Below are 26589 nucleotides of genomic sequence, written 5' to 3' on the forward strand. Positions count from 1 at the left end.
TTACCTTATGTCCTTTTATGCTTCAAGTGATACACAGGAGAAAGTATAAATATTTGTATGACCGATTTATTGAAGTATGTGTTAAACTTGAAAAATGCTAAAGTAGTTTTTGTGGTGTAAGGATATGGCATGTTTTTGTTTACTAAATGTTTTTTAAATGACTGTGCAGCTGTGATTTTGAATATTTCATTTTCTAAATTTAAACTCACATAGTTTGACATTTAATTTTAAAAGTAATTACTGCTTAACAATTTTGAAAACAGAGAAGCAAATATAGGGTCTAGTCATCTAGATTGTACTTTGTCAATAGTAATCCAGAAATTGTCAGAAAATGCCAAAACTAAAAGATAAATTAACAATACTTTGGAGAAAAGGAAGAACAATATGAGCAAAAAGTGGCATAACAAAGTTTAGAGAAATATTTTAAAGGAGTGCCAATTTTTAAAAATGAATAAAAAAGCCTTAAGCTGGGTTTTTCCACACATTTTGTTAGAATTGGGGGGGGGGGGATACACTTACATTTTCTGATCCTAGACATCTTTTACTGTCACTTATTTTTGTCAATAAATTTATTTTAATTCTCACGTAGTAGGCCATTCTATTTTAGACCTATCAGTCTTTTTCTTCTCTACATACTTGTTTTTTCCCACTGTTGTTGGGTCCACACACAAGGAGCCACTCAGGTCATTTCTGCGGCTGCTTGTGGAGAGGTCCATAGTGCTGGGATGGGCCCTGGGCCTCTCTAAGTCCTGTAGCCTTCCCTTTGAGCAACACCCTGGCCCAGCTTCTTTCTCCTGATGTTTTAGCATCATGCATAAACATGAGTAAACAGAATATAAATGGTAGGTTTCCTTGCAGTGTTATTTTCTGTATTATTCATTGTACTAGTATAAATAAGATTCAGAGAACTGTCGATCTGCAAGAATAAAAAATTGAAATCCTTTAAATATACCATTTTGTGTGAGTGGAAAAATCACATAGAAACCCGTATGGAACAAAAAGGTAATTGCTTCCATGGACTCATACACGAGGGTCCACTCATGAGATGGTTTTCCAGTTTCACTTACTATCTCAAAGAGCTTTACAGTAACTGAATTCGAACATGAAGGATACTTACTGAGCACGTGGTAGGAGAAATGATGGATAGGAGGAATCTTTTTTTTCAAATGTTAATTATATGGCTACAAATTGCTTCCTTTATTATATCTTGATATGAAATTTATTAGTATTAGCACAAAAAAAATATGTACTGATACTCAGTGTTCTGGGACTCAGAGTCTGGGACTCAGACACCATGCTTTCCTGAAGCTCAGATTCTTATGGAGACAGAAAAATGATGTTTTCGTTTTCTTCAGTTTTGGTTCCCTCCCAGTGGTGTTCACGGGCTACCTCCATCTCAGTGGTTGGGGCTTGTGCCTGGCAGTGTTTAGGGGACCCTGTACCTTGGATCAAACCTAGGTTTCCTGCATGCAAGGCATGAACTCTCACCCTCAGCCCAGAAAAGAGACTACCAGTGCTTATGTTTCAGTAGCAACAAATGAGGCTATGGCTATAGAGCAGAAGTTTCCAAACTTACTTGGACAACTGCTCTATTTTCAGAAAAGGTTTATTCAACACCATTCTGGGAATCTATTTCTCAAGTGAATAAACAGATAGTACGCCACAAATTGCATCTGAGGCTACTACTACTACTACAGTCCTGGATCAGTTCCGTGCTCCGACCCGCCCCCCCACCCCCCAGGCTGAGAGAAACACTGGGGTCTAACTTGGATGAGGGGAGATGCTTTTCTACGCTTTCCTTAAAATAGACTCATGAACTACGTTACTGTGTTGTCTTACAATATCCTTTGGTTTATTAATATGTGTATTACATAAAAACCAGTTAAAAGATGGCAGATATAATTTTGGGTGGATATATTTATGGTCGGTATTAATAATGATGTGTATACTTCAAATTTTATGTGTTAAAAATGTGACAACTGAAGTACTAGCTGAAAGAGCTGCCATTTGTGTGAAGCTATTAAACATTCAGTATATTAGAAGAATCCCAGTTAAGTCATTTACTTTATCCAGCAACTATTGATGCAACACGACTTTACTTTTATATATATAGTGTTTTATCCCTAAGATGTAAAAGGTAATAGAATTAAAGTAGATTTTTTTAAAAGTAGAAATGATGTTAGGTTAATAAGCTTTTTCTCTTGGGATTTTGGAAATGACAGTACATCTATACATATGTATAGATTTTATTGATATTTAGCTCTGGAGGGAAAAAAGTCGATAGTATTTCTCAAATGTTAACATGTTAACGTTGACCTGCAAAACATATGGCTAGTGGTCCATCTGTTTATTGCAGGTTTTATGGTATCTTCATGCAATAATGAAGAATTACATTTTTAGAGGGAAAAATATGGTAATGTTAGATTAAATTCTGTTGACTTGATGTTGTTGGTCTAGAAAAGGAAATTTTATGTTAGATTTAAGGATGTCATTGTTGCTACTAGTTTGAACATGTAGGGGCAGTAGAGTACTGCTTTTGTGAATCTTGTTTGAATTTTTGTATTTTAAAAATCCATTACAAATTATTCTTCTCTAAGTACAATTGTATTTTCATTAAGTTGGAACTATTCTTTCAATTCAGTTGCTTACATATGATATAGAAGTGTCTATATTATGGATGTTTATAGTTTTGACTTCTATTTAACATTGAGATGTTAAACTAGTAAATAGAAAAATGCATTTTATAGTTAATAAAATGATAAGTGATTCATTAAAAAAAGCACAATTTTGTGTATTTTCATTTTGTTTCAACTTTTCAAAATGAATGTTTATAAAAAAGTCTTCTTCAACCTAGCAACAAAAACATTACTAAATAGTATTGTATTATTTTATTTTAAGATTCTTTAATTGGTAACTGTCATTTTCAGTATTAAACGACCAAGGTTATTAAAAAATAAGAAATAGTGCAAAGGTTAGGATTCATGCCTTGCATGAAACCTGCCCATTAGATTCTGTCACTGTATGATCCCCCAACATAGCCAAGAGACCCCCAAGCACTGCTGGGCGTAGCCCTGGCTGTCTCTGAGTACTGCTGGGGTGGTGTTGGTAATCCCTGACACTGTCCCGGCAGAACTCCATCCTTGGGCTCTCTCATTGAACTGCTGGCTCAGAACTCCATCCTTGGGCCCTCTCACTGAACTGCTGTCCCCACATGGTGAGCGCCTCCCCCTGCTCCCCATACTCAGTCACCAGAGAGCTCAATGCTTTGCTGGTGGGGGGGCCTTGATTCTTTCCCTGGTACCACATTTGAGCAACAGAAGGAATACATCCCCACCTTCTCCCTGCTCCCCACTGATTACTGCCGGGTATGGCGCAAAACAAGAAGATTCTGGTAGTTAATTTTCCCACACATTTTACCTATTAATCTGTTCAGTATCTCATATTAGCTAAAGACTCTGTTAGCCTAGCCATCTGGAGAACAGTGAATAGGCACCCATATCCTTACCTCTGTGAAGTTTATTAAAGGTCAGTTGAAGTGTCCTATGGAAAATATGGTTATGGGCTGAAGAGACAATACAGTGGTTAAGGAACATCCCTTGCATCCTGTCCACCCTGGTTTAAATTCCTTACACTGCATATGGTCCTTGAACAGAGTCAGGAGTATTTCTGAGCATCTCTGAGCATATTTGGGTATGGACAGAATCCTATTCCCCAAAAGAAAGTTTGATTGTGTAATAGCCAAAAATTTTAACTAAGTTCACACAAGACTTAAATATGTGTTGATTAAGATTCTGCTGATATGTATATATTTATCTTAGTATTTTTAATATTTTTTCCTTCACATTATGAGAGAAAAATCACAGCACCAATTTTGAGTAGTAATTTTTCTCAAACAGTTTCCTGATTTAACTTTCCCTAAATGGAAAGAATAGAATACCATACAGAAAAAAAATGAATGTGATTTAGTTCTACTGACATTATGTAGATTCATTCAGTGTGGTTATCATATATGTTAAAATTACAACCCCATTATGTCTTCATGAATTAAGAAAGTAGCATGTGCCATCTACTATTTTGTTTGGAGTTCCTCAGATATTCATAATAAATGTGTTACGTTCAAATACTATTAAATTAACAAAATTTCAATTGCTGTAAAAGAATTTGAAGTAGCTATTGACCCACACATTATGTTTGCTGCTAAAATGTCTGGCAAACTGTTTCTATTATGATTTTATATTCGGACTCCATTTATTTTCCAAGAGGACCTCAAATAATTCTAAATATGCAGTGAAACAAACTTGTTAACATCTTCAAAAAATAATTTATCATAATGTACTGCTGATACGTAATAATGGAACTATAATAACTGAGAATTATAAATATATAAGACATTTATAGACTTAAGTCACAGGACTTAACAAAAACTGTTAGAAATTTAGATCCTTGCTGGCACCCTTTGCTTTCTTGCCACCCTTAGTTCTTTTCATTTATTAATTATGTATGTGTCCCATATTTAAAATACACACACAAGCGCATCCTCAACCCCCAGTGTACCCAGAGCTCACTCTCACTACATTCCCACCTCCGCTGAATAGCTTATCTGCTCTGTTCCTGCTGCAACGGCTTCATTGAGGGGAAGCGTTGTTCTGCCGATTTCATATTAGCTTTGTTATCATGCAGTATTTTCAGCTGCTCATACTCATTACCATACAGCTGGTATGTAGAGACGAGAAGGAAGCAGGCAGAAGTTGTACTGGCTACAAGAATAAGAAGCTCTCTTGCAGATGGGGCACTGGCAGATGGGCATGTGTTTGAACAGGTTTTACTAATAGCAGAGTGCATTAAAAATCATTCTGAGAAAGTCTAAGGTCAACGCCATGAATTCAGAGCTCGAGAGGTTGCTCAGCTTTTTTGTAAACCTTTTTAGAATATTAATTAATACCAAAAAAACACGACCATAACCTCTTCTAAAATTGTATGTTTTTATATGTGTTCTCATTAGTATAATTTCAAAAGCATTGATACTGTTAGCTAGTGTATTTGGTATTTTGTAGTCTTCATTATATCTGCTTAAAATCTTCCATACTATGTGTATACAAAAATGTATATGCTTTGAGAAATGCCATTATATTCGTTAGTTTTATTCTGTAACATTAGAATATTTACTAGAAAAAATATTTAGAAAACTATAGGGATAGTAGTAACTGCATCAAAGATTGAGATGAAAAGTGTATTCTAACTGCATTATAAGTGAACCAATGTGAGTGTCCCTGTCTGTTGTTAAAGTTATTACTTTTATATTTCTTCAAAGGCCTCAAACTGAAAAGGAAGTAGTAATTGAAATAGTATCAGTAATATTTTTAAAAAGGCATTTCTGTGGATGCTTAGTCCTGTTGACCCTTTTCCATTATATGTAGTGCTTTTGTTATATCCTGTCTCAATTGGAGATGGTGATAAAAAGCAGTAAAAGCAAGATAAAACCAGGCAGTTAAATATACAATGCTGGATTCAGTTTAATGGAAGTCAGTTATTCTGTTCATAGCTATAAAAATACATATGTGTATGTGTATTTTATGTGTGTATTTTTTGCTAACATTATGATGTTTTTAGTAGCTCACATCTTTTATACTTTAGATTGTTAGAAAAATGGAGGAACAGAATCGCCCTTAGGTGAAGACCTATTAATAAAATTATTTCAGTGAGATGTGTGAGAAATGGTACCCACTGATAGACACCTTTAAAACTAAATGTAAATATAAATACTAGTATTTATTTTGGGGCCATGCCTAGCTGTCCTCAGGGGCTACTCTCTCTGCTCTGCTGGTGCTCAAGGTGCGTCTGGTGTGGAGATTAAACCAGGCCTCCCGTATGCAAAACATTGAGCTTTTTCTTTACCTGTCCTAGCATATATAATTTTTTGGTTTTGGGAACTATATCTGTTTTTTTTTTTCTTTTTGGGTCACACCAGGCAATGCTCAGGGGTTACTCCTGGCTTTGCACTCAGGAATTACTCCTGGCAGTGCCCAGTCGACCATATGGGATGCTGTGAATCGAACCCGGGTTGGCAAATGCCCTCCCCGCTGTGCTATCGCTCCAGCCCCTTGGGAATATATCTGAATGTGTGATTCCTGGCACTCTGCTCAGGGATCACTCTTGGTGTGGCTCAGGAACATATTTGGTGTCAGGGATTGACCCAGGGGCAGCCTAATGCAAGGCAGGGATGTACCTCTCTCATCCTAGCCCTTGAGTATTCAATTTTAATAGGAAAAGTTTATATTCTCAGTCATTTTAAGCATACAAGAAATCCTAAGAGGCTCTGTGTGTGGGGGGGGGGGGGGGCAGTTAGCACTGGCGTGGTGCTGGTGGTGATACCCAGGACCCCACATTTATGATGTGTGCTGTGTTCTGCATCCTGGCCGGTTAAGTTTTACTAACAAAGAGATTGTATTTTCTGTTGCATATCAAACTATATAATTACTTTACCTAGAAGGGGAGATGCCTATATAAATATGTAGTATTATAATAATGCTATATAAAATATTATATTAAACAGATAATATTTAAATTTTATTCACTTATGTATATTAATGCTTTAAAAAAACTTTTAATTATTTATGTTCTGCATTTTGGGTCATACCTGGCAATGCTCAGGGATTACTCCTGGCTTTACAGTCAGTAATTACTCTTGGTGGTGCTCACGGGACCATATGAGATGCCAGGGATCGAACGTGGGTTGGCCACATGCAAGGCAAAAGCCCCCCCCCCCAAACTATAGCTCCTGCTTCCTATTATACATTTAATGCATATGTATAATATATATAATTTTTACTGAATACCAACACTTAAAATATTGTTAACTATATTTTTTAGATAGACACCATTCCATTACCAGACAAACCCTTCCCTCTAACAGTTTCCCAAAGGCCTTCCCAGCCCTCTTCCTCCCATGAAATCTCAATTCTGTGGGAAAAAAATCTCCATTTCTGATGTCTGGCCATTTGTTTCTAAAAATAAATATTTAAAAATATTTATTGTGGAGGTAATGATACCTACCACTCCTAAAGTTCTACAAAATTGCAAAAAAGTTTGGAATTTTTTTTGTTATCCTATAAATAGACAATTTTTATTATCCTACAAATAGACAACCTTAAGGAGAGAAGAAAATTTTAAGGGAAAAAATTGAATAGACCTACAAAAGTGTGTATTACCCTAAAAATAGAATATTGGTTTTATGTTAGAAAATACTGTATTACAGATAATCTGAATTAATAAGTAAAGGATTATAATAGAAATCTCTATAAATGTCAAAAATCACCTGCGTAGACATAGAACATTCAATATGAATGACATATTTCATTATTGAAAATATGTAAAATCTTTTAGCATACTGGTAATAAGCAGACCTTTCTTTTCCTTCTTTTTTTTTTTAATTAAATCACCATGAGATAGAGCATTACAAAATTGTTCATGACTGTGTTTCAGTCGTGCAGTGTTCCAACCTTCAAGCCACCCCCCACCCCAGAGGCAGGCATCTCTCTTCTCTCTCTCTCTCTCTCTCTCTCTCTCCCTCTCCCAGCATTATGGTAATGGGCAACAATTGTTGACATGAGTGAGTGCCATATACTCAGTGGCAAAGTGCTGAGAAGTTTGTGTGTTCTGTTTTAAAGAAGCTCCTTTAATGCTTCTTGCAAAACTGGTTTCAGTACTATGAATTCCCTAAACTGTTGCCTATGTCCATGAAGCTCCATATCATTCCTTCAGGTATGAATGGTAATCTAGCTGGATAGCGTATTCTTAGTGAATATTTACTAAGTTTTGTTTTCTTGTTTAAACCACATCCCTCCTTTCTCTTCTGACTCATAGAGAGGGACTCCTTTGGTAGATCTGCTGTGAGTTTTATGGACTTCCTTTTGTATGTAACTTTTATTTTTGATATTGCTGCTTTCTACCTCTGTTTTTGACTTATGTCATTCTCATTTTAATGTCTTGGAGTTTTCTGTATTTTGATCTGATTTCACTGGGATGACCTCTTTGATCTGGATGCCTGCATTCCTAACTCTGAGATATTGTTATCTGTGATTTCTTTAGTGATTCTTCATCAAATAAGCCTTCTTGTTCTTCAAGGACTCCACAGAGTCTTATTCTGTTTACTTGGAACTCATTCCATAGTTCTCTCATTTCTTTTCAGACTTTTTCCATCTTTTATTTTTTAGAGATGTCCTACACATTGTCTTGTAGCTCACTGATCTTTTCCTCAGCTGCTCTTACTCTGCTGGTCAGACCTTCTGTTGAGTTTTCTGTTTACCATACTCTTCATTTCTTTCATTTCTGATTGTAGTGTTCTCATTTTGGCTCTCATATTGTATTGTGCTTTGCCCACTTCCTATGCGATTATTTCTTTGAGCTCATTAAGTGTATTCTATTCAATGTGGTGTCACTAAAGTCACTCGCTAAAGGTTTATAGAAGTGATTAGTACTGGTAGAGCCCTCATGTTATGGTTTTCACTCATTGAGCTTGGTGGGTGTCTCTGCATCTTCCTCATTGGGTTTGCAGTGTTCCTGCTGTGTTAAAGATGAATCTTTGTATTTAGCCTCATCTCTGAGGGATTAGGCTGGGTGTTGCTCTTACCTTACTTCTTCACTCCGGGGTGTGTAAATGTGAGTGGTGTGAAGAGTGCTGAAGAGGGCTGCTCAGGAGATGTGGCGGTGGGGCTGAGATGGCAGAGGGCAGGAGCGGAGGCTCTCTTTTCCAAGAGCTGTATCGAACCATAAACTATTTCAAATTTTCCTGCTATAAAGTAGATTTATCTGTTCACCTGTAAAGGAAATCACCTTTCTGTTTTGCTGAAATTGAGTTTTCCAAATTATGCTAGAGTCTAATATTCTTGTTATTTCAGTAGTGTTTTTTAAATTAATTGGTTAGAGTGTGCTTTGTGCTGCTGCTGATCTCATAAATATAATTTACTGATTCCCTGATAGCCAGGAGCTGCTTAAGGAGCTGAAGTCCAACAGGATGCCTAACAGCCACAGTGTGCGCAGAACTTACGGGGTCTGTTGGGTGACAGATAAATCCGTGGTGGCCATTTGATGAACAGCTTCGAGATGGGAAGGGATCGCTCTGCGGAGGCTGTGGCGATGGCCTAGACACAGAGCATTGGCTGTGTCTGTCTCTGGACCAGACCCTTCTGAGCTGCAGAGCCCGCTGGAGCAGGATCTCCTCCCCTGAACGTCTCAGGCACACCAACCAAGTAGGGCCTCATGGAACACAGGGTCCTCCTTACCAGAAAACAAAGGCAAATGCTGGCTCGTGTCTTCTGCCATCCTCTTTGCAGCTGCCTATGTTGGGAACCTCAGCCTCACTTTTGATCATGTTCTCTCCCTTACTCCTCCTAAGTAGTCTCTCACCAAAACCTCTCAGTTTTATGCCCTAAATGAGTCACCTGCTCATTTCCACCCAGCTCTGCTGCATGTATCTTTTGCCTCACCTAGTGAAATCACTTCCTCACACGGTCCCTTCTCCACCACTAGCTTCCATCCTCCTTTCAACTTTACGTTCAGAATGATTTCAAGAGATCCATCTAATGATGCCCTACCCTTGAATAATCCAATTAGCTTTTCATGTTCTTATGGTAAAACCCAGAAGAATCCTTTATGAGTCTTGCATATCCGCTTCTTGCCTATTTCTCTAGCTCATCTCCCGCCTTAATGTTTTATTCTGCGCACTTCATATCAGCCTCATCTTATTCTGTATACTTAGCTTTTGGCCTCTTCTCACATCTTCATATTTTATTCTGTGCACTGCAGCTACGGGGATTCTCTTACCACCCCTTGCAGTAGGTCATTCATTTCTTAAGAGAAGCCTTCTCTGGCCCTGAGTAGGTCAGAACCTTCACATCAGGCGCTTCTCTCATACTCGAAGGCATTTGCCACAGCTTCAGTTTCGCTTGGCTTGAATTGTTCATTATCGCTGTCCCTAACTGCACCGCAGACTCCAGCCATGAAGCTAAGACCATACTTAGTTTAGCTTGTGTATAATAGGCACCCAAATGTTGTTGGATGAACGTCTGTGGGAGATTAAAATAACCATATAAATCTACATTTCTGATGATTTATCCAACACAGGGTAAAGATAGAGATGTGACAAACTATAGAAGAATCACAGAGATATGCATGTATTAATACTAATGTTTACTGCTAGGCTGTGGTAGCATCACATGGATCAAATTGAGATTTATTAAGCCAGCAAATTGATCTGCTTGCTTGAGTGTTGGCAGAAACTAGAAGTAGCTGGCAGTAGTAAAGAATGTCATGTTATGAGCCTTAACGCCATTGGTGTTGTTAAGGTCCCTAATAGAAGCTACAGGAAAAAAGAAATTGAGATTTTAAAAGTGGATGCATTCTTATAAAAAAGGTGGTCTGTATTGACAAAAGTAAACAATATCATAATGTGAATGGCATATTTAAAGCATACTTGCATATGCCTCGGAAATTATCCCCTCTCCCACTCCCTGGCATGGAGGGGTGGGTAGATTTTCAGGCTGTTTCTAAGTGGAAAAATTCAAAGTCAAATAGAACTCCTAATTCCCTGATAAGTGCATCCAGGTTGGAGTGAACAGTAAGGAACGCTTCAAGCAACTGCTTCAGTAGATGTCTTGAGAACTTTCACTATTTCTCCATATTTCACTACATCAACATACGGATGAAAGGCCTGCAGCGGTAGCACAGCAGGCAGGGTCCTTGCCTTGCGTGCGGCTGACTGAGGTTTGATCCTCAGAACACCATATGACCATCTGAGCCCCACCAAGAGCGATCCCTGAGCACCACCAGGTGTGGTCATCCTGAAACAAAACAAAACGCAAAACCCTGGAAGGCCTAGCAGTCCTTTAGAGGCTCTTCCAAAATGGAGTTACTTTGGTTTACTCGGCCTTCTTCATGTTGTAGGGAAATAAGTCCTAAAGGAGAAAGTGTGGGACACAGAAGTTCTTGGGGATTGAACACCTTTCATCAATCACTCAGAGTGCCCTTGCCTCGGTGCTGCTTTCTGAGGTCTGCCTGGGCCCCGTGCTAGCAGCCATGTGGGGGTGTGTTCACCAAGGAGGCTGTAGCAACAGGCCGCCTGGGGTTCATAAACTACTCTCCGTGCCTTCTCAGAAGTCAAGTGCAGGAGAGTCCACCATTGGCTCCCGACTTCATTTCCTTTTTCTTTGTCTGCAGTTACTGAAGCCTCAATTTCAGCCGCCACACATCACACCTTTGTGTGCTGAAATAACTCAGCAACATCTCGTTGCTAACTAGTTGAAAACATTTCATTTTAATCTTTGCTGTTTACATTGTGATCACAATTAGAAATAGGTCTTCATTTAACATCTCTCAACAGTCTTGGTGTTGGGGAGGTAGTACAGTGGACAGCGTGCTTACCTTGTATTAGGAGGACCTGGGTTTGATCCCTGCACCACCCAAGGCCTCCTGAGCCTCCTGACAAGAGTGGTCCCTGGTACAGAACCATAAGTAAGCCCTGACCACCACTGGGTGTGACCCCAAAACAAACCATCACCAACAAAAAATTTATTATTCCTAAAATGCAATTTTTTTTCTTGCCAGGACAACTATAAAAGAAGGCTTAAAAATGAAGGGGAAATATTGTTTACGTGTGTTTTTATCCCAAGGGCTAGCAGAGAACAATTTAAGATAATTTTGAAGCAGTATTTTGAACTCTTTTTGGCAATGGCCTGTTTGAGCTCATTTCCCTCCTGTGGCCCTAGTCCTACCATTTGGTTCTCTTTTCTCAAGCTGTGCCATACTCTACCCGTTCCATGTATATTTATGTACAGGTTCCATGTACAGGTCCTTAGGCACTGTAAGAAGTCATATTGTCCCTGGCAGGGAAGTGCTGTTTTTAAATATGGTATTTTTCTTGTTAATGTTAACTTTTATGTTCTTGGATAGATTCAAGCTACTCCTCATAAGATTCTTTTTTTTATGCTATATAAATTTGGATAAATTAACATCATTTTTAAAATGAAGATTTAATTTTTAAGAGTGTTTTTAAAATTATCACATTTCCGTTTTCAGTAGACCAGCTCTGTGCACGGAGCAGCCCTTCCTGAGGTTGTAGAGCACATCTGTTTAGTAGATATCATGCTGTCCTTCTGTACCAGGCCTGCACACATCTGGCAGGAAGGAAGCTTAGGATAGCCATCCTACAGAAGGAGCTACTTAGCATCATTAAGCAATTGTGACAAACTTTCCAGTTAATTTTTTAACATTTGGAGACTTCAAGTATTTTTAGATAAATCAAAATTATGTGCTACACTATTAAGAACTTTCCAGTTAATTGAAGTTAAAAATAAAACATTTCTCTTAGAATAGTTTTACCAAGATACCAAAGGACTCCTACCATCAACCAAGATTTTGAAGTGTTCTGAACCCACTAGTCTTATAGTTCACCACAAATAAAAAGATGATTATAGATCAGATAGCTTTTCAAATAATAGTTATTTTGAAAATGTTTCTGTGGCAGGCAAAAGATGTCAAACCCTACTCACGACCCATCCCTTTTCAGCAATATTCTTTTGTCCTCAGATTTTATTTACTGAATCTTCACTATCTTTGGAACCTCCTGAAAAGGTGGGGGATCATGTAGGCATTATGTTAGTCATCCAAATCTTGATTCTTTCAAAGCAAAGAATGCAGTTTGCTAAATTATATATACAGTAATTGCTTTAAAATGTAAATTGATGTTTCTAAAATGAATATTTCGAATCCTCCCTTTTAAATGTAGTGAGGCATGATTACTAGGTTCTTCCCTGTTCCCTTGACAGCTATATCAAACACTTGAATACTTAACAAGCAGCCAAGCTACTCTAAAAGCAGTAAGGAATTGAGTAAAGTTCACTATGATACACTTTCTAGAGCAAGGACCTGGTGTGACTTGTGTTTCTTACTGACCAAACTCTGATACAAAAGAGGTAGTTCATAGTTTTTGAATAAGAGGAATAAGACTAAATCCACTGACTTTGATCCATTGCTAAACTTCTAAGGGGTTGGTTCACGTTGCCACTTTGCATTTTGAATTACTTGAAATTTGTAAGATCTTTATGATGATAAGTTTTAAAGAAGTTTAAATCTGAACTTTGTAGTCTGCTACCAAAAACTTATAATCAGACATAACTGTCAACATTAGTAATAGAACTAATAGAAGATCATACAGTTGAGAATAGCATATCAGATTGAGTAAACTCTGGGTGACTGGCTGCTAGTGAGGTGGGCCTTGGCATTGTACCAGAGACTGTTACAGATTTTAGTTGAAGGGTTTTTTCTGTCATTTAGATGTAGTGATTATGTTCTGGATTTCTTTATGGCCGCAAAGAAGAATTTTTTAAATTGTGCAACGGGTTAAAATCCATTTGCCTCCAATAACTGAAGGGCATAGTGGTGTTCAACATTGTAAAACTCTGCTAAAATAAGACTTGCATATTTGTTGATGATCTATATAGATTTGAGCCCAATTTCTCTTTTAAACAGAGCCAGTTATCAAATGAAATGGTAAGTCAATGAAATGGTAAATCTGCACAATGGAAGAGCAAGGGAATAAAGATAGTACCCCTTTATTCTCAGAGAACTGAGTTATTGGATATAAAATGTTCAGACTGGTGCTTGTCACATGGTATAGACTAAATAGTAATCTGCTATTCCAATTTGCCATTTCTAAGTTTAGGAATTGGGTGGGGGGGGCTTGTAGGCACTGCATTTTAGAGTTAGTGTGAGGTGACAGGTGATGAGGGAAATGGAGGAGTAATTGCTACTTGAGAACTGAAAAAATTCAAATACAGTAAGGTATTTTCAGCAAGCAAGAATCATTTTGTGAGAGGTCTTCAATTTTATGTTTTTGAAAATTATTTTAAAAATTATTGTAATACTGAGAACCATATTGAAATTGTTATTTCAAGTTATTCTCATCCTAAAAGCCTCAGATGACTTCACATTGCACTAGAATTAAATCCAAGCTCTTGACCATGGTACCAAGCTTCTAGATGATTTGGCCCTTAGTTACCTCTCTGACTTCATCTTTCACTACTTTTTTTGCCCTAGCCTGACTGACCTTATTCTTGTTGATCCCATACCCTATCATTTTAACTTAAAAGTTGTTTTCTGCATGAATGCATTAAAAATTAGCCACTCTTCTTTACTGCCCTATATACTTCTTTCATAGCATCCTGTTTTGTCTCTTAGAACTTAGCATTATATGAAATTATTTTGTTCTTGTTTATTATTATGTACCTCCTCTCTCCCCCAGAATTTAAATAATTTGAGCATAGAGAACTTATTTGCATTGGTAGCTAGTGCAGCAAACAGTCATAGAACAACTATTAGTTGATGCCCAAAAGATCATATATAAAATACTTGCCTGTTGACTGATAAGAAAAATAAGTGGGGGGATTTCTTATTAAGTCACTTCAGTGACTTCTGTGAACATTTTTACGTAGTGCCAATAGGGTTTCCTCTGTGCATGCATGCACACTTAAATGTCTGTGCAGCTCTTTTCAAAATGACCGTACTCTTTCATGGTTTTGAATCTCAGATGTCCTGATATTATCTACAGTAACCCTTCCCCTAGTTCTGTACTTGATGGACAGTTTCTATGACTCCAGAATGCTCCTGAGTAAAGTCTGTTCCTTAGAAGGAGGCTTGTGGCTGGGGGCTAGGACAACAGGGTATATGAGAAAAGAACTAGAAGTGAAACCCAGTAGTTAATTTTTAAAGCATGCCATACATTTTTTTAAGCAAGCACTTGATCCATATTGATGACAGTCAGTGAATCATGTCCCCACCTACTATCCTGAATTACATATTTTTTTCTGCCTTTTCATCTAAAAAGCAGGAGGCGTATCAGATCTGAGCAAATGTTTATTTAAGAAATCTCTTCTTTCTCTTTCTCTCCCCCTATATTCAAGAGTACAACCTACTTGTATGTATACTTGTGGTATGAGTGCCTATTGGAACAGAAGGACCCTCATTAGTTAGTCAGTGTTTGTAACTAAAATAAAATCTCAGCAGTCTTCACACCCACATTGTAAAGTTCTTCTTGTTCAGAAGGACATATTAGCCCTAATATGGAAGGATGAATCACAGCAGGGAGTACTTTTGAAGAAACCATTACTAGTAAGTTAAATATTCTAATGGTAGTGTTACATGTTTGAACTAGGAGGTGATAGCGCTGTTTAGGTTATCTCCTGCTAAACCTTATGACAGTAACTGCTAAAAATCTTAGACATGTTAGACTTCAAGTTAATGGTTGTGTTATTTCTCTCATATCTACAATAGGTTCTTAGGGATTGTTTCCTTTTTTCTCTCCCAACTTTTACTAATCCTTGATCCTTAAATTGAGAATCAAGACCACAAGACTGTATTCTTTCTGAAATTTCAGATTATTTAAATTATTTATGTATTATCTGACCTCCATTCACCCCCCCCCCCCAAATTTGGTACTTGATATCTAATGAAATAGGGTGAGTCTCTTAGTTTCTTGCCTTGCCAGTTGAATTTTAAGGATCTTGTGAGAAACAGGGTTCTTGTAAGATATTTTTTGTTGTCTTAGGCATTTTACAGATGCTTTTTATTGTGGGTGATTATTTCTTGATGAAAATCTTCCGTTTTCCCCTTTGAAAGTTTCTTTCGACTTTCCCCCTTTCATCATGTCTTTGCCACATTTTTCCTATATGTGAGGCACATAGTTACCTGGATCTGACAATTCCATGTGTTGAATAGTTAAGATTAAATTATAGTTTATGCACTTAATAGCTATTTACATAATACGACTTTTCCCCCCCCTTGAACAAACTCATTTCTTTCAAGTTCAACTTGAACTCTTATCTAATTGAAAACAGTTAAAACAGTGAAGGGGGAGGGGGACCAGGTTCTAAGGTTCTAGTATAGCTAGTTGACTGTACCATGCTGGACATGCACTTAAGTCTCTACCTGACTTTCCTTACCTAAGACAATATAAGAATAATACCCTATAGAATACCCTGTTGAATAGTACCTTGTAGAATACCCTATAGAATAAGTGAATTCTAAAGAATAAATTCTATAGAGGATTCTATAGGATAATCTATAGGGTATTCACTAAGATGTGTATTATGACTTGGCATCTGCCTTGTCCTCAGAATGACTCAGATTGGTCAAGTAGATGGAATTATCATTATGTTTGTGCAAATAAGAAACAACTGCTACTTAGAAAGGTCAGATAACCGCTATCAGGTTTCATTCTGATAACAACAAAGATAATAGATCAGATCTTTCCAAGCTCATGTTGTTGACACAGAGTAGAATTAGATTAAAATGACTCCAAGATCCCTTCTTGTTCTCAACTCTGTAACTTTCTGCTATTAATGTCATTTGTTGTTTCAAAGTCTTTTGTACTTTAATTCTCTTCTCAAAACATTTTAGGCATGACTAGTACCTAATTAAATAAATTTCATTTCAGAATTTTAAATAGTCTTTTTCATTTGTCTTTTTGGGTCACACCCAGCTATGTTCAGAGGTTTCTCCTGACTCTGCACTCAGGAATCACTCCTGAGGGTGCTCAGGGGACCATATGGGATGCCGGGGATCAAATCCAAGTTGGCAGTGTGCAAGGCAAATGCCCTCCCCGCTGTACTATCACTCTGACACTTTAAATACTTCTTAAAATGAAAAGGTGTTTAGTGCTCAAATGCAGGACTGGCATAGCATCATAGCCATAGAAACCATTTTTTATTTTCCCAAGTCAGGTAAGTATTTGATCAAAAACGGTAGCAGGGAAGGTTAATTTGGTTAAAGAAAGGAGAGAAGGAATAGGGCCTTAACACTGAAGAAAAATTTATTTCATTCTTTCATCATATTTTTTCCTGACTCATATTTGCTATGTATTTTTTTCTGAAACAAATCTTAGAGTTTCCCGTATTTTCTTAATTCACTGAAGGGGTTACTATAAAAATTCATGAAACCTTAAGAGTAAACTTTGGGATATGAACTCAAGATGCTTTGTCTAGATTAATTTGGATTTGATGCATAAGATTTGTTTTTCTTAATACCCAGGGGAAACTCTGGGGTGACTTGCTTTGTTGTCAGGATTACCACACTGGGGCTGCCACCTGTGAAGCAGTGGAGTGTCGATGACCCGTTTGTTACCTTCCTACAATACAGTTCTAGTAGACAAGCTGACCGGCAGATCTCCCATTAGCATTGGCTTCTGTCATGGCAATGTCAGCTCTGTACATGGCAGATTTGGTACATATGTATATTTCTACATATGCCTACCAGATCACAAATTTGGCTCCATCTAAAGGGATGGGGTGCCGGGGGTGGGGTAGGCTGGAGGGGGGATGAGGGAGGAACAAACCAAATTTGACTACTTGAATTAGCATCACAGTTTATTTTTGTCAAATTCTCCAGGCTTGCATTTTTGTAAGAGGAGTTATAAATGCTTTAAACTTCAAAAAAAAAGAAAAGTGCCCCTCCTATAGTAATCTAAAATTTTTTTTGACTAGTCTTGAGTATATTTAGAATATTAGTTTGGTTTGCTGAGATTAGAATGTTGCATGTGATTGCAAATTCTCCCCTGACCCATTCCCACCCAAATTAATTTTAAATTATGTATCACAATTTTTAGTGTTTGAGATTCTTCCCCCCCCCCCCACACACACACAATTTGGTAGTATTTTTGTACTTGTTAATTTGGTTGGTGAGTTTAACTTTCTTCTAGAAAAAAAGAAATATTAATTCTTTTTGTGTATTTTTTTAAAAGCCAGATGCATAATCTCTAATTCTGTCTCTAAGTGACCATAAATGGCAGTGTGCCTGACATATATTTGTGTGTATATGTGTGTGTATATGTACACACACTATATATTTATACACTATGTATATGACATATAGTAAGTCTTAAAAGAAATGCTGAATGAGTATATAAATGTAGGAAATAGCTTATTGATAAGGACTGTCACCTACTTGACTTGAATTCGGAAAAAATATAGATACAGTGTATATATATATATATGTTTTCTTTATTATGCCTCTCATGGGACATTTTTAGTTGTCAGTTTTTTAATAAGAACTATGAGGAGTTAATGACAGTAGTCAGATTTTTTTACAGTTTGTTTCAGTCTCCGACATTCTTGCCATTCCTTTGTTGATTTTGAAATTTGGGGCTTTCTCTAATCTCAGTTCTATGTTCAGGACAAAACAGTGAACTGTGGTAGGTCGTTTTCCTAGTATAATAGCAGAGTAAAGAATGTTGTAGTGAGAATAAAGAAGATTATTGACACAAAAATGCAGATACATTCTTCTAGAATGGAAGAGACTTTTTAAATGTTTGTAAGATTAAAAAAAAAGAAGAAGAGTAGAGGGGGCTGGAGTGATAGTACATTGGGTAGGGCATTTGCCTTGCATGTGGCCGACCCGGGTTCAAATCCCAGCATCCCATATGGTCCCCTGAGCACCGCCAGGAGTAATTCCTGTGCATTGCCGGGTGTGACCCAAAAAGCAAAAAAAAAAAAAAAAAGAAGAAGAAGAAGAGTAGAGTCCATACAATAGTTTCTGTAATTCATATTTTTGTTTTTTGAAATAGTGCTTTATTTGCTAGTGTTTTTATTCATTTTTCAAAAATTTGTTATGTATCAATTTTCTACTGAGGACAAGATATGAACCTTCAAAGAATAGATAGTAGAGAATAAGTATGTATAAAAGTGATGACAGTGAGGAGTGATAAGTGTAATCATAGCAGAAACATTTAAAATGGAAATCATGAACTTAGAGTCAGCTAAGGAAAAGTACCTTATTAATTACTCTTCTTCTATTGCTGTCACATATAAAGATAAATAACGTTTCAAAGAGAAAACTGTTCACCAAAGATTGTTCTAGTCTTTGTGTTTTTCTGTTTCTATTAAATACATTTTGGTTTCTGGCCCTAACTACCCTGTAAATGCTTAGTCATCCCACCCACCCCACTGTTCAGAAGGACCATTTTGTCCTGTTACAGCAGCATACAGGCTAATGGTTCTTACTGCCCTTCTCTCCCAGGGCCCTTACACTTTGGGTCTTACGGTCTTACACTTACACTTTGGGGCTGTGTAACTTCATATCTTTGTGGTGCTGAATTCATTCATTTAGTTTTTTCAAGTTCTCATTCATCCAACTCCTATCTCCATGGGGTTGAGCTGAAGTGGGTTGAACTCTGGGGCTGAGTTAGCAAATAGTCTGTATTCCAGCCCCTTCTTAGTCATTCCCCGGGCCAGTAGATTTACAGTAAGTCTTCGAGGTTGTCACATAGCCCTAGAGACTACTTATATCAAATGGGAAAGTACATTGCTTTTGCTGAAGTTGTGTGAGCTTGGTTTATTGTTGCCAACATACATCATTAATACATTGAGATGATCTAGAAATTCAGAATCAAATTATCTCTTAGCTGTCATGGTCAACCTGCTTGCTGCCTTCTCATTGAACTAATCAGTTAGCATTCAAGATGTAAAATACAAAATACTTTGGGGGTAAACTTAATTTAACTGAACTCAAGTTGAAAATGTTACTTGTCAAGGCTGGAGAGATAGTACATCGGGTATGCAGTCGAGTGGGCCCATCCCTAGCGTGGCCTGTGTTCCCCAAGCAAGGAGTCACTCCCGTGCCCCCAGTACAGCTGAGCGCACCTCCCCCCCAAAATAAATAAATTAAATGTTACTTGTCTATCACAGAGATGAGACATAGATATAATATAGTCGTCTTCATTCTATTCTACTACAGAACTTCTGTCTCTGAATATTTTAGCCAAATATAGGAATATGAGAATGATTTTGCTTGCTTTCTTCATGTTAGATTTCAAGTTTTGTTAATAGAACTTGAGAAGAATATTGAAAATTAGTCATTCTTACATATACTAAGGGACTTGGTAGACTCATTCTTCAGAACTCAGATTAACATAAACAAGATATTTGTTTGTTTGTTTGTTTTGCTTTTTGGGTCACACCTGGCAATGCACAGGGGTTACTCCTGGCTCTGCACTCAGGAATTACTCCTGGCAGTGCTTAGGGGACCATATGGGATGCTGGGAATTGAACCCGGGTCGGCCGCGTGCAAGGCAAATGCCTTACCCGCTGTGCTATCGCTCCAGCTCCCATAAACAAGATATTTGGGAGAATCACTTACATATTTAGAAAACAGTTATGAAAGCTTATCAAACATACATTTATTCTCATTTAGAGAATAAGCAGACTAATAAAATTGTTACCAAGTGGGAAGCATAGTAGATAGGGGCATGGAGTGGTAGAAAGTCTTCTCAAAATATACTTTTATTTTTACTTCTTAAAAATAGTTTTGATTTTTGAGCCTTATATTTTGCCTACCAAAATAAAACATGAATATTCATACCTACATATAAGTGTATATATGGGGCTGTTTTTATAAAATTTCATAGCCATACTTAAAAGCCATGTAACCGCAAGAGCATTCCTTTGAGTTTACAGAATTATGTTATTTTCTTTAAATACCCTGGGTTTTGAGACAGCGCCCCAGTTTACTGAAGTTGGTCTGTCTGCTCCACTGACTAGATTCGATTTGGAAATGCTAATTTTCCTGCAGTAAGAACCATACCACTATTGGACTGCTGTTTGCCCCTTTGGTCTCTGACAAGCTAATTTCCACGGACAAATTATAGGCAAAATTTCAGGCATTTATTTTGCAATTAGTTTCTTCAGGTGGCTCAGAGTTGGCTGTGAGGATGGGGGGGACACATTTAAAAAACAAAATCTTGAGTATTCTGAAATCTCTAAAGGATTTGTAGATTCATTCCTGTTGAATTTTTCTAATAGTATGAGTTTTCTATTGATAGGAAATGTTCCTTTGCAGTAAACAAATTGTTTGCTTCTGCTAGGCACATGTACATGTTGTATCTGAGGATAAGGATTAATATAAGAGCCAGGTAGAGTTTTAAAAAGATAAACATGTTTAGAGTTTAATTTCCAGAAGACCCAAGATGCATATCTTCATACAATTTTAGATAATCTAATTTGTTTGAAAGTAAATGACTTTGCATTGATTTAATGTCTTAGTTATAAAGGTAAATATATTTATTTTTAAAATCATGAATCTACTTTTTTTACAGCATTCGAAATCATTTTCCTAATGAAAGTCATTTATTATCATAGCAGCTTATTAAAATATTGTCCAAATGTTTTATCCCCTTGAAGAAACTGAGTACTTACATAACCATAGATGCACAGTTTGCTTGTAATAAGAATGTTAATAAGGGAGGGTAGGAGTTAATTAACTAGACCCTTAATAATGGGCCCTTTTAGGCCTAGGAATCTATAATTGCCTCCCCAAAGCTAGTTGTTGTAGCAAGTTGTGAGATGAAATATGTAGATTTGTGTTGTGCTTCTAAGAAAAAAGTTGCCTTCAGGCAAGCTTTGGTACCTTTATTATTGTATAAAATTCCTTTTTAATGATAAGCAATATACATAGTCAAAATAATTTTGGAGGTAGAAGTCTAGTGCTTCCCGTTTACTCAATTCGATTAATAAATAGGGGGGAGATTCCAGTGAGCAGTTTCTTCTCCTTCCGGAGAAATAGAACCTCTTGGCCAAACTTTGGATACTTAAAGAATAGTAGTTTGTTCATCCTAGAAAATATTTACTCCTTATTCCTAAGGATAATGAAGTGCATAGTAATTTTCTTAAACCATGCTTTAGACTAATAAAACGGAAAAGATTAGGAAATGTTTCTAATAGATCTTCCTCTGAGAAATATATAAGTTGAAATGCAATTTATTACATAATGCCTGCCTCCCCAACTGATTTATCTTACTGTGAATCCCCCAAAGACTATGGGATCCCTCCCTTTGGGGTTGCCCACTGTGTGCCACCCAAGCCTCTTGAACTGTCTGCTCAGCCTGGGCAGGACTGCCAGAGGGTGGCTTGCTTTGCTGCTGCTCAGGAGGACCCACCGAAACCAGAATTCCATTTTCCAAATGTTTCGAAAAGGACTCATTTGTGGGAAGGATGCTTGCCCTTTAAAAACTCTTCTCCCCCCCCCCCCCCCCCCACCACCCCAATGCAGGTCTCGCCCAACGCGAAAAAATCATCTCCCTGAAAGTTTGGAAGGGGCGAGGGCGGGGGCGGGGCGCGGGGGCGAGGGGGCGGGCTCGGCGCGGGCCCCCGCCCCCCTCCGTTCGGGGGCGTTGTGTGCTTACGGGCTCCCCGGAGCGGATCACCATATAATTGATGTGCAGTCTGCATTGCTGAATCCTGGACTGCACCATTCGGCGTGCAAGGGAAGATGTAATCTGATCCCGGCGCTGCTGCGGGAGGCACCGGCTCGGTGGCGGCTCTGACAGGGCCGCGTCTCGGCCAATAATCGGCTCCCTGCGCGCTCATTATTCCCTCGAGTTCCCGGCCGGCTGCATGTCTGTATGCGCGCCCCGAGCCGAGCGGCGGGCGGCTTGAGACGGCGGCGGCGCGGCGTCTTCTGCCTCTCCCGGGGAGTGGGGTTGCCGGTTCTGCTCCCCGCGCCGCCTCTCCCGACGTGCCCGAGCATGTCCACGTTAGAATCCGTGACATACCTGCCTGAAAAGGGGTTATACTGTCAGAGACTGCCCAGCAGCCGGACACACGGGGGCACAGAGCCACTGAAGGGGAAAAATACAGAAAACATGGGTTTCTACGGCACACTCAAAATGATTTTTTACAAAGTAAGTAACCTGGGTGGGTTGTTTTTTCTTCTTCTTCTTCTTGTTCTTCTTTTTTTTTTTTTGATTTTTAATTTTTTTTTCCCCTTGGGCTTCCTGTGTGGCGTGATCGTGTCTGTGTGTGTGCCTGCCTGCGAAGGAAAATCTGTATCATCAGAGATGGCTGCAGTATCCTCTAATTTTGGTGGGTGGCTGGCGGGCTGCTCTTCTGGCTCGGAGCGGGGATGGAGGCAGATAATGGGGAGGCGACGGGAGCTGGAGCGAGCCCTCCGTGCAGGAAGGAAGGGGGATTTCCATCGGAGACGTTCGCCCCAGAAATGTATTCAGACTTGAGAGATGGGGCTCCGTTCGAATGCTGACCTGGAAATCCTCTCTCTCCCCTTCCTTGGCTTGCTCCCGAGCCTTTGCCTTAAAAAAAAAAAAATCCCCCCTCCCATACCTAATAGACATGCATACATTGATTCCCCTTTCCCTTGAGCTGATGCTCTTAAAGTGTAAATTGCTAGACTGGCTGGGATTTATTGAAGGAGAGCATCATATTCACTTTCTGTGCCCCTTAAAATTTGCCAAATTAATTAATTTTTTTTTTTTTTGCTTCCAAAGTCAGTATTTGCAGCCAACAATACAATATTTAAAAGAGTTCCCTACCTCTACAGAAAGTGCTATGTTTTCTAAAATAGTCTGCAAAGAAAAAAATCCCTTCTCGGGGGTCTTCTTGTATGGAGTTTGGACATTTTTATTCGTTGAAGGGTTTCTGAGATGGAAATAAAGTTTGCTTTTAGTGGCAAAAGGCATTTGCACCAATGCATTTACAAGACACCCAGGGAAGTTCTGAAAGCCAGCATTTCAAACTTAATTAGATACAGTGATACAGTGATCTAAGTTCCTCATAATAATTTTGAAAATAGAAATTATAGAAGTTATTTTAGAAAAGTAGAATTTTTTTAAGGTAATTTGTACCGACTGACCTTCCTGGTAGATACATTTGCATGTATGTTGCATACATATATATATGTCTATAATTGATCTATGTGCAAGCATGTGGCTCCCTGTATACTAAAGCTTTTATATTTATATTTTATTGAAATTATTTTGAAAGAAAAATGGGTTTTGACAGAAATTTAAAGCAGTGTAATGAGTGCAGAAACTTCTGAAAGGCTGATAGAAGACCAATTCTGTATCATTCCAGTAGAGATTTCAGGAACCAGGGAATAAATTGTGCATGAGCTTGTTGTACCATCAGCTCTTGCCCTTAGTATTAGAAGAGCATCCCTTTATTTTGGAAGTCTTTTAATGAGGATAAAAATAAGTTTTTATGATCATAGGGTGATGGTTCAAAAAGGCTTAGGGAGTCTCTGTGGTTCTCTTTAGTATTTATAGTGGCATGCTGTGTTATATTTCCAGGTGAAGCAATAGGTAAAAAAATGATGGTACTTCCTACAAAGCAAGGGTTTTCACTTTAAAAATGAGAATAGCTTGTGATCACTCTGGGGTTCCCCGCAATTTTCAGTAATACTATAATTAATTAGCAGACATAGCTACCTGAGAAGGATTGTTGAAACAGAAAAAGTTGTAGCTTAGATCTGAATTTCTAGTTGTACAACATTAGTTAGATGACCTCGGCTGGTGGTGAAATAAGAATTAGTTGTTCTATATTAATGTTGGCAAAATGCAGTTCTGAACATAAAATGTAATGCAAAACTAGAGGTGTTTTGGAGAGCTTCTGAAGATGCATAACTCATTCTTTTGAAATCTTTCTATTGTTCCTTTCAAGTTCGAATATTTTGTCCTGAGTATCTGCCAATAGAGCCAGAGTCCGTTGATGTCTATTTTCCCCCATCCTTATTGTACCATCCCCAGCCTTCTCTCTTATTAATGGACTTACTATCTTTTCACTGTCTTCTTGGCCCACATTCATTGTTTTTTCTTTATTACAGTTACTTTCCAAGACAATCTTATATACATTCTTTTTTTTCCTTTTATAATACTGAGTTTTAAATTTTGTCACACACACTTCCTCCCATTCTGATTTTAAAATTTTGAGTTTCACATTTTTTACCCTTAAATTAGTGTTTAAGGGGAAATAAATCGCAGTAGGAAAGGCATGTCATCTGGCACTTGCTATGTGGTGAACATGACATTTCCCATGTTGTTTCTTAAACTGGAAAATCGGAAAGATACCTTACTTTCAAGAGATATATATGATGATAAATAGCAATTTTTTTTAATCACTGCACATTGTTTTTTCCTTCTGAATAAACTATTAGGAGAGTGGGATGTACCTTTCCAGTCTTGTTAAGAGTAAAATGAAGTAGAACTAACTGTAGATACTGTGAAACATTTATTTTCCTTATTAATTGACTAAGCCTAATTAACATTGTGGACCTAATAATAATAATCTGAGTTTTTCCAATATTATTAATGCTAACGTTAAAATTTGCCAGTTGGATAGATTTTTTTTTTTAATTTATCTTATCTGTTTTACCTTATAGATGAAAAGAAAGTTGGACCATGGTTCTGAGGTCCGCTCTTTTTCTTTGGGAAAGAAACCATGCAAAGTCTCAGAATATACAAGGTATTATTAAGTATCATAACTGATTTTCTCATGATCCTCATGTTTCTTTAAAGAGTTGATTGTATTGAAAGCATTTATTTTAGTTGATTCTTTTAGAATTATAATGTCAGTACATTGGTGGTTTAATACATTTAATATCACTGAAAATGGGGACTGTATTATTTTCAGTAAGGAGAATTCCTGCTACTCTAGGTTTATGTTTTATTAGTAGTACATTAAGTAGACACAGTAGATATTGCTAGTACATTAAAGTAGACATAAGTAGGAGTTCTCTTATGAACAGAATTTAAAAATCACAATTTTTAAGGAAGTTCTATAAAGTCAGAAAGTAAATCACAATGTCAATATGAACAAGTATATCTTATTACTATAGCAACAGCTATTATATATTTAGAATTGAAAATACATTTATTAGCAGTGAAATGGACCTCATAATTACTAACTAAATCTTATTTCATGAAATTGCTGTTAGAAGTTTTATTAGCTTGGTAGGTCTTATGTTTTTAACACATACATTTCTACGCCAGTAGAATAGTTTCCATAACAACTAAATACAATTGTAGTTTTGTTGCCTGCTTCATCCCATCATTTTTGGATTTTACATCAGTATAAAACTTTTCCCACTCTCACGCTAATTAGGCTAACTTAGCACAAAAACTAGTACCCAGCCAATTAAAAATGGCTTTGGATGTCATTCGGGATGCAGTATTTTAAAATTTAAATGAGAAAAGTATTTTATTTTAAAATGTTTTCTTTTCTTTTTTTTTTTAACCTAATTGTCAAGGTAATTTTTAAATAACCTGATTGAAAGTTATAATTCTTCTAAGAACTTCATGATGGTGCTATTTCTTCTTTTCTTTTCCCTAAATGTTTTGATTTAAAGTTATTACTCTATACGATGCAATAAGATTAACGTTACAGGCATAATACTTGATTGCAGCTTTTTACAATGTATATTTTTCAGTTTTTTTATTATTCATTTGTAGTAAACATTTCTTTCAAGGGCTTCTTTGTGGCATTTAGAAATCAAAAGAATTTGAAAAATTTTATAGACAAAAATGCAGAGATGATACTAAAGAGAAAAAATATTGTTATCTCTGAGTTATTTAGGAAATTTACCCTTTGCGTCTTGACTATTTTACTGTGTTCTACACCTCCACCAGAGGGTGTGGAGTGATAGAAAGACAAGTGGAATTGATCACTGCATTTTAGCTGCTGTTTCTACCTCGGATAAAATATTTCTGAGCAAATTGGGTTTCTATTAAAAATGTGCCCTTTTTTAAATGTACAAATTATA

At 37.4% G+C, this 26589-nt stretch overlaps 1 protein-coding gene and 1 non-coding gene across 4 annotated transcripts in view; both read left to right on the forward strand.

Moving 5' to 3' along the window:
* Positions 1–26589, forward strand: part of FBXW7 (F-box and WD repeat domain containing 7) — a 206155-nt gene that overhangs the window by 152324 nt on the left and 27242 nt on the right. For 2 of the 3 annotated variants that reach the window (XM_055144957.1, XM_055144958.1), the window contains one exon: positions 25210–25292. In XM_055144957.1, coding sequence (XP_055000932.1) covers positions 25210–25292 — 83 coding nt within the window. Of the gene's footprint in view, positions 1–22184; positions 22721–25209; positions 25293–26589 lie in introns of those variants that run through there. The other variant, XM_004606178.3, reaches the window with a different exon arrangement.
* Positions 10237–10365, forward strand: LOC129406680 (small nucleolar RNA SNORA33). The gene has a single exon (XR_008631157.1). It is a non-coding gene; the product is annotated as a small nucleolar RNA SNORA33 (small nucleolar RNA).

This window comes from Sorex araneus, chromosome 7, assembly GCF_027595985.1.
Source record: "Sorex araneus isolate mSorAra2 chromosome 7, mSorAra2.pri, whole genome shotgun sequence".
NCBI classification, from domain to species: domain Eukaryota; kingdom Metazoa; phylum Chordata; class Mammalia; order Eulipotyphla; family Soricidae; genus Sorex; species Sorex araneus.